The sequence below is a fragment of the Mercenaria mercenaria genome, chromosome 19, assembly GCF_021730395.1.
Source record: "Mercenaria mercenaria strain notata chromosome 19, MADL_Memer_1, whole genome shotgun sequence".
NCBI classification, from domain to species: Eukaryota; Metazoa; Mollusca; class Bivalvia; order Venerida; family Veneridae; genus Mercenaria; species Mercenaria mercenaria.
The window spans coordinates 37,544,670-37,564,789 of record NC_069379.1 but is presented as its reverse complement, the minus strand read 5'-3'; the positions used below and the strand labels follow the sequence as shown (position 1 = coordinate 37,564,789).

General features: G+C 34.9%; 1 protein-coding gene across 9 annotated transcripts in view; it reads right to left on the bottom strand.

Moving 5' to 3' along the window:
* The window catches only part of LOC123542023 (multiple epidermal growth factor-like domains protein 6), a 93,368-nt gene extending 76,303 nt beyond the window's left edge, over positions 1-17,065 (bottom strand). For 2 of the 9 annotated variants that reach the window (XM_053531920.1, XM_053531921.1), the window contains exons 1-4: positions 16,440-17,065; positions 4,175-4,288; positions 2,055-2,176; positions 463-595 (exon numbers count right to left, since the gene is read on the bottom strand). In XM_053531920.1, the coding sequence (XP_053387895.1) occupies positions 463-595; positions 2,055-2,176; positions 4,175-4,288; positions 16,440-16,515 (445 nt within the window). In that variant the 5' untranslated portion in view covers positions 16,516-17,065. The remainder of the gene's footprint in view (positions 1-462; positions 596-2,054; positions 2,177-4,174; positions 4,289-16,439) is intronic. The other 7 variants (XM_053531922.1, XM_053531925.1, XM_053531924.1 and 4 more) reach the window with 6 other exon arrangements.
* Positions 17,066-20,120: the final 3,055 nt, after the last annotated feature.

Here is a 20,120-nt window from a genome sequence, read left to right as displayed (position 1 = left end):
GGAAGAAGGCAATATTGACCGAATATCGCATCATATCCAATGGCTCAAGAGTCAGTAACTGTTTTGTTATATGGGTTCAGGTTTATGAATCAGTAACAAATATTTGTTGCAACATATTTAATGTTTGAAAGTAACAATTTATAAATAACTTCCATTCTATTTTTAGAAAGTCATGTTTAATGGGTAAAAACCCACTAACCATTAAACATGAAATATATTTTGAAAGATGATGAGCGGTTTCGGCCAATGAAATTTAGTTTATTTTTAGAACATATCAAATAAAATTGCAAACATGCAGTTAACCGGATGTGATTTTTATAATCCAGAAAAGTCGTTGCTTTAAACATGTGAATGCTTAAGACAGGTGGAAATACGAACAAAATGTCAACTCAGGAGCCAGCTGATTGAAGGTAGGCGGTTGCTTCAGGCAGGCGCCTGCTAAGGCAAGTTTAAGTGAGTTACCATCAGTTCCCGTACAACTATCGCAGCCTTGAGGACAGCAGTGTTGTTGGTCCGTCGTTATGAAGAAGTCAGTGGCACAGTTTGTACATTGGATGACGGTAGTGTCTTGGAGCATAACACAACCATCACAGTTCTGTAATTAAAGCTAACAGTGTTGAGTGGGAGAGGAACGATTCGGGATTTCCGGTTTTTTTTTTCGTTCGAAATGTAGGAAGCACAATTTTGTAAATAATAAGCAAAAGAAACGATAATTTGACACTCTTGTGTTCTGTGAAATATGTAGAAACACTTTCTACTATGTTAGTGACGCAGTGGAAAATTGATCTAAGGGGAAAAATGTAGCGGTATTTCAAATATCAACTTAAATAAAACTGTTTTTTATTTTTATTTGACATACGTTGTTTTCATTTTTTAAACATTTGATATTGTGATGTAAACCTTTAGGCATGTCTTTCAGTTAATGTATGTTCAAAAAGCTTTACGTCTGTAGGCATGCCCTTCATACCAAAAGATTGAATACGTAAACACGTGCTTTGATATATGCGTACGTGGGCATGTTTGAAAATATTTACTTTCGTAGGCATGCCCTTTGGTAAATGTTTGACGTACGTATACTTGCTCTTTAATATATGTTTGAAAATATTTGTATACGTAGGCATATACCATTATACGTATGCATGTCTTATAATACATGTTTGAAAAAGGTTGCGTAAATAAACATGTTTGAAAAGATTTACATACGCGCGCAGACCCTATATGTATTGAAAAGATATGCGTACTTAGGCATGTCCTTTGATAAATTTATGAAAATAATTGCATACGTAGGCATGTCTTTTGATAAATGTTTGAAAAGATATAGGTACGTTTGCATGACGTTTGATATAGAATGATTTACGTACGTAGGCAAGCATTTCAACATATGGTTGAAAAGATATGCGTATGTCGCCGTGTCCTTTATGAATTAAGATTTACGTTCGTAGGTATGGCCTTTGATATGTGTTTGAAAATATTTATAAAAGTACAAACGAGTCTCTTACATATCTGAAGTCAAATATCTATAAAATAAAACACTTTGACCCTTTACTCTTATTTGTACCTACAGATAAACACACGGTTAATACTACCAGTAGTGTTTTTATTTTACTTTTTGACCCAAATAGTACACCATACAAAAAGTATGTATGGTGCCTAAGCAAAACATTATCTATTCGACTGAAATGTTTACTTATGAACGAAACAGTCTACCCAAACAAGCAAATTAATAAACCCTTTCTTTTCTTCGAAGCTGAAACCGTTGCCTTAAAGCGTATTCCATTGACTTCTCCGAACTTTATTCTAAAATTATAGATTAGTATTCTAAATTTTTACCAATGATAAAACATAATAAACACTTTTGACCTGATACTCTGCCCTATCGAGATCAGCAATAGTGGACAGGGGCCAAGACCTGGAACTTATTTACCACGTAACTTTTCTATCTGACGTAGGTCTACTTTGAACACTGCGTATATGGTCCAAATATTCCAGTTCTGCACAACTGATTTAGAGTCCGGAGTGGTCAATGGAATAGGTAGTTTGTGTATGACGATTACCTGTATTTTCTCAGAGCACCGTTGACAGTATTCACCTATGTAACCTTCTTTGCAGCCCTCATAAGTGCATCTACCGTCATTGGCGTTACAGCTGAGGTAAGACAGAGCGTCCTCTTGGCATCCTGTGGTAAAAGAAGACAACAAATTATATGAAATATAAAAGTATATTTTTTCGCGAGGTTTTTATTTTTGCGAAATTCCGCGAATGACCCTTCTCGCGAATACATCTGTCTCGCTAAATTTGTGTCTTAAAATCGGCGGAGAAGGCCAATGTCGCGAATCGCGAATTCAAAAACTCGGGTAAAATCGGAAATCGGAAAATCGCGAAAAAACAACAAGCGAAATATAAGGCATTTACAAGTAGGGTCTGCTTCGAAATAAAAAAGTATGTAAACAGATCACAATTTTTCTTTTAATTGATGATTCACGTTGTTGTTCGTTTGTATGATAGTACGAATGTTTAATGGTAATGGTTTTTTATTGCCTTTTTTTTATAGCGGCTATGTGAAGCAAATATCGGCTGTCCAGGCTAGTCTACTCCGTTATTTGCGGCCGGTGTCAATCATGTGGATTAAAATTGCAAACAATATCTAATTCTCAAATACAGTCGTCCCATTCAAAATTACCCCCATCCCATCACACAGGCACAAATCCCCCCCCCCAACCCACTTCTTAACATTGTTTTCAGTTTCTTGATATTGTCTCTGAGTATACCGTTACAATATCCAGCCCACGATACGTATTACTTCAACCCCTTCCCCCCCCCCCCCCCCACAAAAAACAAAAAACAAAAACACACACCTACCACACGCCCACTACATAAAACACTTTCTTTACCTTTAGTTGTTTTTTTTTGTTCCTTAATATTGAATTTTAGTATCTCTTCCTCCGCCCACAATAACAAAGAGAAAAGAAAATTTGATGTTATGGACCCTGGATTAGGTGTCTGCCTATTTGTAAATCGTCTTTCGACCTACGTTCATTTCTTTAAAAGTTTGCAATTTTAAACAGTTGGATTCGTTTCTGTAAGGAACCTGTCTCCTCGACCCATTGACATCCCGTTACTTAACTAGTGTCTATCACATTACGATATCTCCATGCTTGAGAGACACTTTTGACTATCAGACTGACCCATGTCCTTAATGTAACACATATTACAAGTCAATAATTATGAGCTATAGTTTGATAATATATTTTGTTTTATTTTCAGTTACTATTACATTGTTCTATTCTCAGTGAATATGATACTTAACTATGTCCATTCTTCTCATATATATATATATATATGAAAGTGCAAAAAAATCGGAATAGTTTGACCAAAGTGAGGTATGTCCAAATACAAATTTCTATTTATGTACAAAACTGTATCAAACGTAAACCTTTATAATTTTGATGGAATCAAACGTATGTCACAATACATGTTTTTCTAATTCTTGAAATTGACAAAAATAGGCGAAATAAAGACTTCAGAATCTTTTAACGCGTTTTTGTTTTTCTCAAAAAGTGAAAAATGAGCAGAGATTACTACAACATTTAAGCAAATAAGTGTGGGTACAGTGCATGTTTTCCACTGACTAATGTCTTTGAAGGGACTGGACTCCAGATTTTGGGTCAAAAATGATCTTTCTTTAATGCATTGGTAGTAAATGGAAGTTTCTAAAACATGTGAAGTTTATAACAAAACATATATTGTGATAAGAACTTACGCTTAGCTTTTCTAAAAGGCTAAATATTGTCTTACTTTGGCAGGGATCCATAAGGGAGTGGGCCCTGATCTCCAAGTATCTGTGGCAAAAAAACAACTAATTCTCATGAGTTTCCATAATAAAAAATCTATCAGTAACTAACTTCCAAAGCCTTCTAAAATAAATAGCATTATTTTCCATATATCTTAGAATTTCTTTTTTCTTTCTTGTCTTCGATCTTGAGGTCAGCCTCTTTACCTCGGAATTCGTTACTAGCCACAACAAAGCAAACATTAGTAGATTAAACCACTATCGACAAATCGTGGTTGCTTTCAACACTGGTCCAACAAAATACATCAACGTGTAATCGCTATCTGTCGTAAACAATATGTGACCGATGTCGGCCCAATATTCTAGTGCTTGCTGGGAACTTACCTTTGCTGCAGCATGCTGTACGACCCGCATTTTGTCCGTAATCTTCATTACAAGTCAAACAAACCTGGGCGCCATTTTGTTCCCCACATGTTTTGCAATTCAATATGTTACATTCTGAAAAATATATGTATAAAGTATCACGTGTGTGTGTAATTAAGTCTCATATAAAAATGCTATACTTTTAACATACATGTATTAACATATGTCTGTAAAATCTCATTTTTTAACAGTGACCTTGATGAGTCTCTGTAGGAAGTTAAACGTAGCTAAGAGTCGGTCTTTATAGAGTGTATTCCCTGTAAGCATGATCATATTGGAAAGATGTAAGTGGTCTAAATATAGCACGAATCAGACGTGGAGGACGAATGATTTCAGACAAAATGTCTTTTATCAAATCGTCAAGGAGAACATACGCCCCGCCCGGGGATCGAAATCACGACCCCGCGATCCGAAGATCTGCGCTCTCCCTATTGAGCTAAGCGGGCGGGTTTATCCGACGAATTTCATAAGTCAGAACAAACAGCGGGACTCTGAAATAAAAGGTATGTAAGGTGGACATAATCTTAACACAAGACCGCCATTGTTCCTTCCATAAATTTCGTCAATAACATCGCTAAAGATAAACATTACGCAATGTTATTTAGGGAATAATGATGTTATGCAATATTTGAGGATTACAATTACGTAACACAAAATGGCGGCTGATTCTGCTTAAAGCCCCCTATTCCGCTCCTCAACGATGTTGGTTCGAGCCTCACTCGGGGCGTTGAGGAAGCCATCCAGCTGGCTTACGGAAGGTCGATGGTTTTACCCAGGTGTCCGCCCATGATGAAATAATGCACGGTGGGGCACGTGTGGTCTTCTTCCACGATCAAAGCTAGAAAGTCGCCACATAACCTATAATTGTGTCGGTGACGTTAAACCCAACAAAAAAAAACTCTTCCGCTCCGGCTGATTTTCCATACTACTAATAGCCTTTAATGTAATTGAACCGCGCCATTAGAAAACCAACATAGTGCGATTGCGAGCAGCATGGATCCAGACCAGCCTGCGCATCCGCGCAGTCTGGTCAGAATCCATGCTGGTCGCAAAGGCACTATGTTGGTTTTCTCATGGTGCGGCTCAAATGTCTTTAACGAAGTATAAAAACCTGTTCTACAAGATTTTAAATTTTGATTGATTTGCAAACTTGAAAACAATGAAATTGCTGAGTGACTGATTTTCTGTGTTATTGATATCAATTACAATAGACAATGACTGCTCTACAATATTGAACAGAAATATTCCATATGTAATTCAGTAACATGTTTTGTTATTGAATACCGCTAATAATTCATACACTGCTGCGAACGTGAGAAACGAACAAATGTTGGTTAGCTGCATAATATAGGATCGCCCGATAGTATTTCTTCGAAACTTCGCATTTGAATTAGATCGTCTGTGCCGATATGCAGCACATACATATTTCAAAGACATTCAATGCGATATGCAATACAATTTGAACTTGATATTTTTTTAACAAAAATATATGAAATATATGATTTCGTCTATTTTATGAGGTTTTAAATAACGATAAACGTCACTGCAATAATGAAGTCAGCTTCCTAGCTTGAATAAAACCTTGTGTGTTTCCGCGACTGTTTTGAAACACTCCTTATTTTGTCGAAGCCCGAATTCGTAGACACTAGTCATAGATAGATGTAATACAGGTTGACCCTTCTGCGATGGCAGTCGTTTTTTTTTAGAAAAATTAGTGATGATATAAATAACTATTTAGGAAATTATGCGCTGCCAGACTTACTAGAAAGCCCGTCCCACGGAATGTAGTCGTTTTGGTTCTTTCCGTTGAAAATAATCATTTCGCAGAAAGGGGACTTTTCGGTACTGTCAGCGGAAAATTAATGTGGTTACACGCTACTTATTCATTTCCAACTTTATTTGATATAACTACAATGTACTAAAACTTTCTGACATTTTAGCTTTTTCTATAAAAAAAACAACAACAATAAATGGTCAGTTGCTACCAAAAATTCCAAAATAAAGATATCAAGTTCAAGACAGAATATTATTCCCTGCATATTAACCATAAAATGTATACCGTCAAAGAGCTGTTACACATAGCTAGACCTAATTCAGACCTAATTCAGAGTACAAAACATTACCTCATTTGAATAATTGTTCTAAATCTGACATAAAATGACTAGAAAAAGACGAACTATGTGTTTTCTGAGTGTTTTTTTCCCTGTCACATTTGCTCACTGCAAAATATCAACTCTGCACTGTTGAGACCAAAGTTTCAGAAATATATCATAAAGGAAAAAAACTAGCCTTAAATAATTCTGTCGCCACACAAAAAGTAAAATCGGTGTTCAGATATAAAAGTACTAAATAGGCTACCAGGTAGCACTTCCGGGCTAGTCGATTCTTTCCTTGTTACATCGTTACATTGACACGAATGGAAATAGTCCAACATAGTTAGACAGTGCATAATTTCATTTGATTTCATACTGGAAATCTCCGACTTATCGAGAATATATTCTAAAAAATACTATAGCCGATAACGTACTTAGATGGAAGGGGCCTGCAGGGCCATGCTTCGAAGATGCATTTCCGGAATAAAAGAGGCAGATGTATCTTATAGGTGGATATTCATGTCTAGATACAATCTAAGGATAGTATCATATCCTTGAATGATTAGTGGATAAGGTGTCGGCCGCTCAGTCCAGGGGTCACGGGTTCGAACCCCACTGGGGTCACGACCATGACTTCTTATATTACACCAGTACTGGTTTTCCAGGAAGCGAACTCAAGAGTGGTTCAGATAAGCTTGAAGCTTTCATCACAATCGAGCTAAAACAAATTAGTATAAAGTAAACTAATAGTTTGCGAAAAAAGTAAACGGTTATCAGATTATTTTTTCATCACAGTTATTTGAATCTAGTCCCATGCTACAACTATACATATATGCACAAGTTTTGGTCAATAATTTGCATAAAATACGAAATTTTCAATTAATTATCATCTGGTTCACATTTTAGTTCATTTGTTTGTGTTGGGTTTAACGCCGTTTTTCAACAATATTTCAGTCATGTGACGGTGGGCAGTTAACTTAACCAGTTTTCCTGTATTCTGTACCAGTACAAACCTGTTCTCCGCAAGTAACTGCCAACTTCCCCACATGAATTATCAGAGGTGGAGGACTAATGATTGCAGACACAACGTCGTTTATCAAAGAGTCCCGGAGAACATACGGCCCGCCCGAGGATCGAACACACGACCCTGCGATCCATAAACCGACGCTCTACCTACTGAGCTAAGCGGGCGGGTACATTTTTAAGAGCAGCATATCTCTTTGGTGATGGGGAGTTATGAGAAGGGAGATGGCAAACCTGTAGTAGGTATTTAGGTTAATGGTAACTAGAATAGAAAGAAAACAAGATGTTACTTTTGAAAAAAGTGCATGCCCACCCATATACTCTTTCATTTAAATGGAAGTGGTAATTTTGTTATAGCCCACCCATATACTCTTTCATTTAAATGGAAGTGGTAACTTTGTTATAGCCCACCCATATACTCTTTCATTTAAATGGAAGTGGTAACTCTGTGATAGCCCACCCATATACTCTTTCATTTAAATGGGAAGTGGTAACTTTGTTATAGCCCACCCATATACTCTTTCATTTAAATGGAAGTGGTAACTTTGTTATAGCCCACCCATATACTCTTTCATTTAAATGGAAGTGGTAATTTTGTTATAGCCCACCCATATGCTCTTTCATTTAAATGGGAAGTGGTAACTTTGTTATATCGGTCAAGTTCTTAGTAACCTATATGTAGTGAACCGGACAGGGAGAAAAGCTTTTGAAGTTTGACCTTCAAGTGTGACCTTGACCTTTGAGCTTGGGATCTAGTTGCTGTGCATAACACATCGACTCATTATGGGAGGGACACATAATAGATGATTGAATAAATCCTGGTGAAATGCTACGGTTAGGTGCGGTGTGCTACCAACAATATTTTTCGTCTTATATAATTGTTCAAATTTCTTTCCTCTGCACTTATAGATAAAATTCCTATCTGACAGATTCGTTAATGGTTTTTAAAGCTGATAAAACATAACCCAACGTATGTCTGTCACAAGTAGTCCAGATAAAAATAGTCCCAATCTGCTTTCTCAAAAGCACGTGTTTTCTTTTGCCCTTCTGCTTTTTCATATAGATTTGTAATATTCTGTGCACCAAACGTGTCCACTACCTTTATGCCATGTTGTTTTGTACGCAGGTGGTCTTGATCACAAACCTGACTGTATTTTACATTTTCTTCAATAATGAAACATTTTCGCGTATTTCTATTTTCAAATAAAACTTTTCTAAAGACAGCCTTGAAAGCTTAAGAAACATTGATTAATATTTGGAGAATACTTCCGCGTTTTATTTGTCCTGAATTCGGTGAGCATGCACGCAGGTTAAATATTTGCTTTAGACTGTAATATAATATCTGTTCGATTCAAAGTCTATATCAAAGGAAATTGATTGTTTGTAAAACTGAAGTTGAATCCATGTGGTAGACTAAAAAAGAAAAAAGAAAATGAGAAGGGGGCACATGATAATTACCATTATAAAAGCAAGACAAGAGTCTACTTTATGTCAACATACATATAGCCATGTCCCAAAACTTGAAAAAAAAAATGTTTTTTTTTATTGATGAGCATTTTTATATCTTCATATCACCCTTTGCGTACATTATGGACGATTCATCCGTCGCATTGCTGATAATTTTATCACGAAAGTATAACAAATAATTGTGAAGATTCTATGGTCGCCGCCGCTTCTTCACCTCCAGCAATAGAGAGCAGTACGCTCGACAACAGTACCAACTAACGTACGTTTGATCATGCCAATCTGCAGAAACACTTCCTGTTTCTTACTATATATATATACAATAGTAGGTGATCAAACTAGCACATAAGCATTGATAATAGTATGCTCAAGTAGGGAGCTAAAACAAATTAGTATATACTAAGTAGGAACTCCTTATATGTTTGATTATGGTCACTCGAACAACTTTCCTCTACATTACCTATCCAGTATGACCTTTTGACAAACATACAGGCAAAGATCACTTTAAAGAATTTGTAACCAAGTTTTACGACATTATTTTGTAAATCTGTACTAGTATATGGAAAACAAATAATATTTTATACATCGGGAAGGACTCTTTCACTGACGTACTATAGTATATTGTGGTATACAATTGTTTCACAAATTGTAGTATATGACTCAGCAAAAATGCGTTTTAGGAGGTAGCTAAAACAAAGCTACAAAAAATGTCCATGCAAGCTGAAAAAAAAATCTCGTCTTTTGCTATCATTTACAACATTATCACGAATCTTTCTTTTCACTGTGTCATTTCAAATAATTAAATCAAGAAAAATAATGCCTGCGCGTTAATCTTGAAAAATCATCTTCTTAAATCGAGCAGACCTAGGGTGATCATAAAATTTTCACGCCGTGACATTTTCACAATAGCAAGTTTTCTTTGGGCGGTTATCGGTAAGCTAAACATAGCAAGATAGAAATCAGTCAAATTGTTTTTGCGACAATATTTCGTTAATTAAGAATACTATTTCAAAAATGTCAAACAAAAATTGGAACAGTGGTCACGCAATATGAAAATCATGATGATTTTTGGGTGTAGGCACACTCGTTTAGAATGCGCATTATTTTGTCTCTGATGACTTTAACGTGTAAATATATTTATAAGTTGTCGTACTTTTTTGGTACATGTTGTGGTTATCTGTTTTGAAATGCTTCTTTTGTTAACATCATATGACTAATTTTATCTAAATAGATAAGATCATTTATATCTCTTTAAATCTTGATATGAACAAAGTTTTTAATTGGCATGTAATACAATAAATGTATTAAGCTTATTCAAATAAAGAGCATATACGTAGGCCTTGACTAACTTCTGTGTTTGAGTCCTTTCAGAATTCCTTAGGTCATATTGTTTAACAAAAATAATACAATAATACACGAACTGAAAAGTAGGTTTTTTTTTTCACGTGTTTAAGTTTATCTAGTGTTAAAATTCGATTTGAGAATCAAGTTGTTGAAGTAATATAGGTTTATTTTCTGCCATATAAGGCGTAAAAAAAAAATTGTTTGTTTCCGGTATCCCGACCTACCCTAAATTTTTGGCCCGACCCTAAATGTTTTTATGGCCTTGGAGAACATTTTTTTCAACTTTTTAATAAAAAGATGCAAAACTGCACTTTTTATGCTTTAAACATGGCCAGTGATGTTAGAAATCAACTTACTGATGCTCTAAAGGCATAACCCCCTTATTTGTAATCATTTTTTGACAAAAAAATAATTTCCGAAAATTCTCCCTTAATAAAAAAAATTTCCAAAAAAAAAAAAAATTTCCGACCTACCTACCCTAATTTTTTAAAGCATGTTACCGGAAACAAAGAATTTTTTTTTTAGGCCTAAGGAGGAAAATCAAAGGAACTGGATTCCAGCTTTTGGCTAAAATGATCTTTCTTGGTAATATTATATGCATCATAGTAGGAAATGAGATTTTGTATCCTAGTTTTTTTTAAAAAAAAATTGCTAAATCAAGAAAAAAAAGTCTGTGTCGGGAATCGAACCTGGGTTACTTCGGCAATAAAACATTTCTACAATCTTGACCAGTACACCACGGAGGGACTCGCACTCACACATAAGGCAGGTTACTGTCGGTATACCGCTTTATAAACTCTTTTCAATTTTGAATAGAAAAGGTTAGCGAAACCATCATGTGATCATTCAACCCATAACATGTAAACTGTCAGTAACTGATTTTCAGTCTTCTTAAGAAATATAGCATTAATTTCCTGATCTCTTAAAATTGTCTTTTTTCTTTGTTGTCTTACGGTTTGGAGGTCAGTACCTTTAACATTATAAGGACGCGACTCTAAAAAAAGTTAGATTTTTGCACTCATCCGCACGAAAAACGAAATAAACACCGAGGTGGATCGGTAATTCAAAGCTATATGTGACCACTTAGCCGCCGAGATCCAAGTCCTAATCCCGTGCACTGGCACCAGAATAGAAGACACTTTACATGCTCTAGCCCTAAGTAGTGTCTCTGCGTTATGAATTATTGAGACAATGTGACTTGTGCACGATGGAAGATTAGTTATCAATTGTTGAATATGCATAGTACCCATTTACCGAACTGCGCCCTTTAGGTGAGAATTTCCCATTCTTAAAAACGGTTCTTATAGATTACCTAGGGATAGGGTATAACATGTACAGTGGCATTTTCTTTCTAGTCTGGTGCCAGTGGGTCTGTGTGATTACTTTTTAAGCTGCAAGTTATTTTAGTCATAAAAGTTACTTTTCAAATGTAGATATTTTCTTTGAAGTTAGTTGTCTCTATAAACGTTTGTTTGAACGCAGTATTATCGTTTTAAGTCTGATAAAAATCAACAATTGATTGATTTTTACACAAAATGTATCAGCAAGTGTTGAATATTTAATAAAGTTAACGGATACAATAAAGTCCGAGTAATTAAACGCCACAAAGTACTGAATACATGGCCAGCTATCGAATAATAGATGAATGTTTTATCACTGAATACTCTTCACGTAAGAGTCTAGGATTTTCATAGATTTAGTACGGAAGCTCACATGGGACGTGAGTGCATTTTTAAAAATATATATTTCCTGGTCGCGTTATTCTGCGTCGTTCCCACAAGAAAAAAAAATCATTCCTATGAGATGGTTTACTTCTGGTAGTGAGATAATAGATCCTTTCCAAGACTTAATTATTTATTCCCATAAAAATGATAATTCCAGATAACATGTGACATACAAGTCCTCGCGGTCGCGAGATAAATAAAAAAATGCCCAAAATGTCCATTAGTAGCTTCCATAATTGTTAGAAATTCCGCCGAAACTGTAAGAAGTAGTATGTTTGGAAAATCATATGTCTCTTATCTGTTGCAGTCCATATGCAAAGTTGTGCATTCTAGTTTGGAGGCCTGTCTTGAAGGGCCTCCGTAGCCGAATAATTAATATGTAATAGTTATAGTATGTGTGAGAGTGTGTTACCAGGATATATCAGAGCTAGGGGTACATCGAGGGTATTTTTCTCTGCACATATCGTCGAGGCCGGTAGGCCGAGACAGATATGTGAAGAGAAAAATAACGAGATGTACCCCTAGCTCTGATATATCCTGGTAACACACGAGCACTACATATTATAACTGTTTTATCGCATAGTTTATCATTAAAATGTATATATAATTTTCATTTAAATTTGTTTATTATTATTTTTACTATTTTGATTCCCTTTCTGCGCCTGGCTGACTGAAACACTAAAACTTCTGTTTTAGAAAATGTGTTCCCAGATAAAAGTACCCAACAAATTTCTGCATTGGTTTTAATCTTTGCATTTCATTGGCCAGACATATTGTAAAACTTGTTGTTTTGTTTGTAAAAAAATCAAGAAAAAGAAACATTTGAGAAATCTCAGAATTTCATATATTTCATGTATTTCTGAATTTGGCAATAACTATCAATTTTTTGAAATATTCTAGTTTATTTATTCTTTACTTATAAATGTAGGTGTTTGTGACAATTCTTTCTCTGTGAACTGTAAATTGGAGCTAAAATCATCTTTTCTTTGAAGGAAAAAATTATACTCCCTTGATAGGACCTCAATAGAGAAAAAGTGTTCCGATATATATCGGAACAGTTTTACTGTGCTGATATATATCGGAACACTTTTTTTCTTATGAAACTCCATAGAGATTTCCGTGTTGATATATATCGCAACAGTTTTGTAAGATATCAGCACAGTTTTGTAGTAATAATGTGTGTTACTATGTATAACATGCTGCAAAGATCAAAGGAAAATTGCCGCACTATGCGATAAGGGTTCAAAACCTCGTCTGTGTTATAGACTTCTAAATATGAGTAAGCTAGCCAGCTAATGTTCGGAAGGTCTGTTATTACACCGAGGTGCTCGTCAATTACTGAAACAATTCCCGGAGTGGTACCTAAGGATCTTCCTCCATCATCAAAGACAGGGAAATGTACCATTTAACCCTAAATTGTGTCTCTAAGACATCTCCCCCCCCCCCCCCAACCCCCGGCCCAAAAAAGCGACAGATTCTCTTTGTGGATTTCATGGGGGAAAATAGATGAAAGAAAGCCGTTAACAAATGGGGGATCCAGTAAATAAATTAGGGTATAGTCTGAAGTATGTTCCAGCTTATGTCTAGGAAATATTCTATCTTTAGTTGGTAATTACTTAAGTAAATAAAGTGTGTTTCTTTCCTCTTCCGGGTAGTTTTGAGTATAAGTTCATGCTGGTCGAAACCGTTTTGTTTTGCCTTAAGAGCACTCTGTGGTCAGATGGGCGATTTACGAAACTTGAATATAAACTTCGGAATGAAAAAAATGTTATTCATAATTTTATAATTGTAAATGACAAAGCCTTATTAATTAGTTAAATATTTTACTATAGTTGACTTTGTGCCAAAATAACACAAAGGCGTGATTTAATGCTATGTGGTTATTTATAGACAGATAATATACAATACAAGACAATTAAGACAATAATTATTTAATCAATTTAACGATATGTGTGCGCATGCGTAACAGGAAACACACCCTAGGCGTGGTTCCGTACCCTTTGCGCAAACATTATTAAGTTAAAAAAGAACTGTAAAACTAAGAGGACATGTATATAAAACATGAAGCAGTATAGTAAACTTTTCATGCAGCCCCGTCTTTTAGAAAACCAAATAATAAAATGCATCCTGTCAAAAAGGCATTATTAATTATGTCTATGCGCAACAAATTTATACAATTGCATATTACTGACAAATTTGCATATATGTCTAAAAATAGCGGTTTCAAAGAATTGAAAAAAGTAGTATTCCAGGAACAGAACAATTACCAGGAAGCTCAGTAAAGCATAATGAGGCAATACAAATTCGATTTCATTATTCCATCATATGAGTCATACTTCAACATATTTTTGTCGGCAAGGGTGGATGGGGCGAAGTGGGGGGAGGATGTATATGACACTCGCCAGTTGCATGGTGTTGTTGCAATTTATCGTGTGACAAAATTAGTACATATGTGTATTTGAACGTGTGTGGGAATGTTTGCATACTTGAGCTGTATCATTGTCCCGTGGTTCAGGATTGGGGATACGGAAAAGCGAACTTAAAGGTCGGCCCTCGTGTTATATCGCGCCCTCGTGTTATATCGGGCCCTCGTGTTTTATCGGCAATAGACATTAATATCGCAAGTGTCCGTACTATTGAATGGGCTTAATTTTCGCGTGTGCTTCAATTTGCTGATTTCAGTGAAACTGCCTTGAAGATCTTCTATAAATACATTTAAAGCGGCCTCCGTGGCCGAGTGGTTAAGGTCTCTGACTTCAAATCACTTGCCCTCATCGATGTGGGTTCGAGCCTTACTCAGGGCGTTGAATTCTTCATGTGAGGAAGACATCCAGCTGGCTTCAGGAAGGTTGGAGGTTCTACCCAGGTGCCCGCACGTGATGAAATAATGCACGGACGGGCACCTGGTGTCTTTCTCCACCATCAAAGCTGTAAAGTCGCCATATGACCTATAATAATTATTGTGTCGGTGCGAGGTTAAACCAACAAAACATTCTACGAGTTGCAAACTTGGAACAGCTAAGATACAATATAAAGAAAGAAACAAACTTTTTGACTGTTTTTTTTTTAAACAAAAGATTCAAGTTAAAAATTTCTGACAACTTACTGATAAACACTGACCCTGATCAGTACTAGTCAAGCAACCAATCTTACAACTCGTATTCTTTTCTTTTTTTTTCAGAAATTATTTTTGTTCCCATTTTTGAAGGGCAGCTAGAAATTGGTCAGACGGAAATAATCCAGGATTAGTGAAGATAAAGATTAGGCATTGCAAAATTAACCCACAGTTTTAATCCAACATATTGTACGCTTACTACAAAAGGGTTTAAAATATAAAATGCAATTAAAGTTTGAATTCATTAGGGTATTAATAAGGAAGCGTCAATATGGTTTTAAATGAATGGGGGAAAACTGTTTCAGGTTCGTGTTTCATAGCTGAAAAAATTATGTGTAACTAGAGTGTCCTTTGAAGAGTAAACAAATAGTAAGTGATTATGTTGTTCAACTTTAAAATGAATTGAAAGGCTTCATTTTTCCTCGTGACTATGTTTTACTTTTAAAGTTAATGAAACATGCATTTTCGTTCATAGATAAGTATCGGGTAATACGAGATTCAAATCAATGTAGGTAAATAAAATAGAGCTTTTATCTAGCTATTTTCCTTGATCCATTCATTATGTGTTTTAACTGAGCGTGATGACCGTTAAATGGAAGTCTCAAGTCTGCCTTTTCGGCGTTCTCATAAATGCTTATTTTAAAGTGCTTAGCACAGAATGCATTATACAATTTATTATTCTGCAAGCTACAATGTTATTTCAAATATTATACTAGCATAAAGAGTTTGTTTATTTTCTTTGTTTGTTTGTTCGTCTGTCTGTTCATATTTCTGTCTGTCTATCTGTTCGTCTGTCTATCTGTTTGTCTGTCTGTCTGCCTTTTTGACTGTTATTTGTTTGTTTTGAGTCTTTGTCTGCCTTTTAATCATGCAATGACAATTCTTCTAACAAGAAATAAGATGATTCTATGTAGGAGATATCTATTTAAACGTTTGAAATAAACACTCAATATAAGATTGTAACTTTTATATCAGAAAGACACGGACTCGAGAACTTTAACCTTTAGCCTGCTGGCGGCAAGTGATTCTGCCTTTGCGACCAGTGCAGACCAAGATCAGTCTGCACATACGTGCAGTCTGGTCATGGTCTGCACTGTTCGCTATTCAGTCAGTAAGTTTTACAGTGAACATCCCTTTGAATAATACGTGGTACTGCCCAAATTGAATGATGGACCAGTCCATTTTAGAAATTTAGCAGGCTAAATACGTGTCGTCAGATGAAAAAGGACATTCTAAATCGACATTCAGTCAAAAGCCAACGTAAAATACTGACTACAATCCTATTAATTACACGCCTAATTGTAATTTTAATTATAAATGACATATAAAAGATTCGTTTTAAATATAAACATTTTTGTAAAACCATAAGATTAAAAAATATTAAAATTTCAAATAACTTCGTTTAACTAGATGGTTCATTTTGGTATGACGACACACAAAAAGAAATTGAAAATATTACTTACGTGCATTGGCAGACAGAAAGAGTCCAAAGAGAATCAACAATCCCACTATATTTCCTTTACTTATATCCATTTCCATTATTTTTGGTTTAAAGTTCCCTCTTAAAACATTTTTCAGAGAGTGTCTGTCTGTTGAAAAATTCGCACTAGCACTCCTTTTAATACGTTTGTAATATGGAACTTATATATCCAACAACGGTGCTAAGTGGAATTTACGTAACCAGTTAATATTATATAACAGTTGAAACAAACACTAGTATCCTAATAAAAACACTAGAATTGAAATATTTAACTTAAACGAAAAGTATCTTCCTCTGACAATTTATGAACAAAATACTGCTTTAAGCCTTAAACCGCGCCCAAAACTTTTGCGCGAGCCTTTTTTGCCTCCTGTAGAATTCCAATACCCAGGGTGTTAACCAAAATCTAACATTACATACATATACCAACGCGATCACAATAAAAAGACCGTAGCGCTATTATTTCAAAAGTTTGTAATTATGTTTAAGTTAAACCAGTTTATTCAGTCACCTTAAAGTTGTGCTATTGTTCTTTTACAGTTTAAAATATTCGTTTGTAAAACATTGTAAATTAGCGCTACCCGCTATTATTCAGAATGGAACAAATACCCGCGGTGGTTTTATTCTTTGCTTGATCAATAATTTACGTAAAAATCCATTTAATGTCTTTCAGAGGTCTGTACGTGCCTTTTTACTGAATATTTTATAGTTTATAGTGTTAGCACAGTGTAATAACAGAAAATTTCAAAAGAGTTCCTGTTCGTGTAACTCATTTACTGGTCAAAAATGAAAATTCAGCGGTTTTACACTTTTTTTCCATGTCGGTGTTCTAAGTTCTTGAATGTTGGGAGTTGCAACTGAATAAATGTCCTTGTTTATTGTTCGAAAATCGAAAATTTTGAATCAGGTTATTAATAACTTGACAGCACAAAAACGTACGTGTTGATTAATTGCTCGAGTAAATTGATTACAAAGAGAGCTATTTCCTGATGGAAATAATCTTAGATTTGTTTTATACATAATAGTTAAATATTTTTGTGATCTCTACATATTGTTCAAATGACAAGTTTCCCAATTTTGAAAAGGATGTGAAAATTTCTACTTTTCTTACTTTCCCAAAGAATTTATCAAAGATAATTTCTATTTAATTTTAGTTGATTTTTAAATGCCATACATATTCATACAAAGAGTGCATTTTTCTTTCTGAAAGTCATAATGACAATCAATGTTATAAAAACTAATTTAAAGTTAATAAACTTAATCTAAATTCAATAATATTTTTTTTATCACAATCAAATACTCGAATATTACACTAGCTAGCATTTAATTACAATTTGCAAAATGGAAAAGAGTCCATTGACATTGTCTTTGATTTTAGAAGAAATAACTGAAGAAATATTTGTCCGATGTGCCACTAAACATTGATTAACATATTATGCTTACGTTGCAAATGACGCGCATGTATACATACGCCACGTAATCTGTCAGTTAGCAAAACGGTACTGAGTCCCTTAATCTTGTATTAATTTCAAAAGAAACAATTCAAAAATAGTATTCCAGTGTGTCACCAATTAACTAATTAAAACATTAATAAACATATTACGTCTACGTTGCGAATGACGCTTACGTATACAAGCGACGTAATCTGCCGAGATCCCAGACTGATCTGCATGGATCGTCAGTTTACGTAACTTAAGTCTTTCATCACCAGTCATTGACCTTTTTTGCTGCCAGATATTCTATGGTTTCGTGTTGGGGTCATTTTTCTATTACTTTCGCAATGGTTTAAAAAATATAGAAATAATGCATGTTTTTCGCGTGAGGAAGTGTAGTATATATATATCTGAATGGCGCAGATTTTTTTTGCACATAATTCTTGACTTTAGAAAAGTATTTGAATAGGTTGAACACCACAAAATCCGCTCGTTATTTCATGATTTCATATAAAATTTACCGACATAATAACGTTATTTCGACATTTTCTACAACATCTGATTTTCAGGTACTTATATCCCCATCAAGGATTAAATTGCTACTACAGTAAAAAAGGGAAATGGATTTTAACTTTTATATAAGAATGTTACGCTCCATACAACCATCTGAATTTACTCCATTTCGCTTCTTTCAATGTCTCTTTTCGAGACATAGCAAACGATAGGAGCATGCCGATTTCGACAGGATGTTACAAATACATAACTGAAACATAGCAGAGTAAAAGAAAACATGCTGATATTGTGAAAGGGCACGAGAGAAGGAAGAAAAATTGGGACTATTATCATTTCATATGTATATAAAGAGGGTTTTCAATTAGGTACTTTCCCCATTACCCTTCGGACAACTGTAGCGTAATAAAACGTAATAACGTGTTTTAAATTTAGCAATTTTACGCCTCCATAATTAACATTTATTGCGCAGTCAAGATATGCCGACGTCGTGTGAACAGGGTCTGATCCACATAGACGTCAATTACAACTAAACAGTATTAACTGACTTTAACGATGAAAACTGACATACCAGGAACCAATGCCTGTGCGTTAAAAGTTATATTAAAATGATGTTGTTTATTATCAAATGGCCCGGTTAGGACACCATATAATTACAATATATCAAAATAAAAAAAATCATGACCCAAACCAAAGTGAGTTAAGGTAACTTTCTCCCTATCTGTCACTTCAATGAAACTCACAGATTGATTAACACACAAAAAATGCACAACATCATTATTGTTTGTTCTGCATGAAACCGCCCATACATAGGGCGCCTTTTAAATTTTTCTACAATATTTGAAGTTATTTCCAAAGTGCAGAAATATTTTTGCTATGATTTCGTTCTAAAATATTTATTTCTAGCAAAAAAATCTATAAACTCAATAATTATATTATACCGACCAACCATTAATGTTAAAACTTTGATAATGTCTTTCAATTAATTTGCGTTATTAAAGTGACCATAAATGTCGACATGATTGACAGTTAAAACGCCTGTCAAAATATGAAATACAGGTGCGCATTTATTTGTTAAGTTATGTCCGGAGACATGTTTTGTCTAAACTTGTGCTTTTGTCATAATTCGCTTATAATTAATCGAGGAAAAACTACAATGTACAATGCATATCTACTGGATAGAAAATAGATTTTTTTTATTTCCTTTCAAGTGGAGGCAGTGAACTTAACCCACTGTTTAATAATTCCTAAATAAGTAAATAATAGACAAGGACCCGAAACTGAACCTTGGGGCATCCCACGATATGACTATTCTCGTACAATACACGCATTCCGTGGTTCTGTTGTAGAACTCTTTGGCCTATGTCGGAGCTCTGATGGATAAGAATGGGAAACGAAAGGTACTTGTTGGAAGCGGCCCTTTGAAGGATGCCGGTATCAACTGTGAAGGCACATAACGAAGAGCTTTTAGTCTATCGAAACATTTATTGTGTGACCAAACTTGTTGAATGTTGTTGTACTCTTTTAAGTTGGTAGCAATTTCCCCAACCCCCTCTGTTTGCAAGCTTGGTAGTACGGAGATGCTTTCTACTAAGTAAGTTTGCTTCCGAAATGGGATCATATATGAAACCGTGTCTAAAACATTAAACTAGCAACTACCTTTATCAAGTTTCGGTATCGAATATTTAAAAAAAAAATATTACAGCAAGCAGACACAGTAT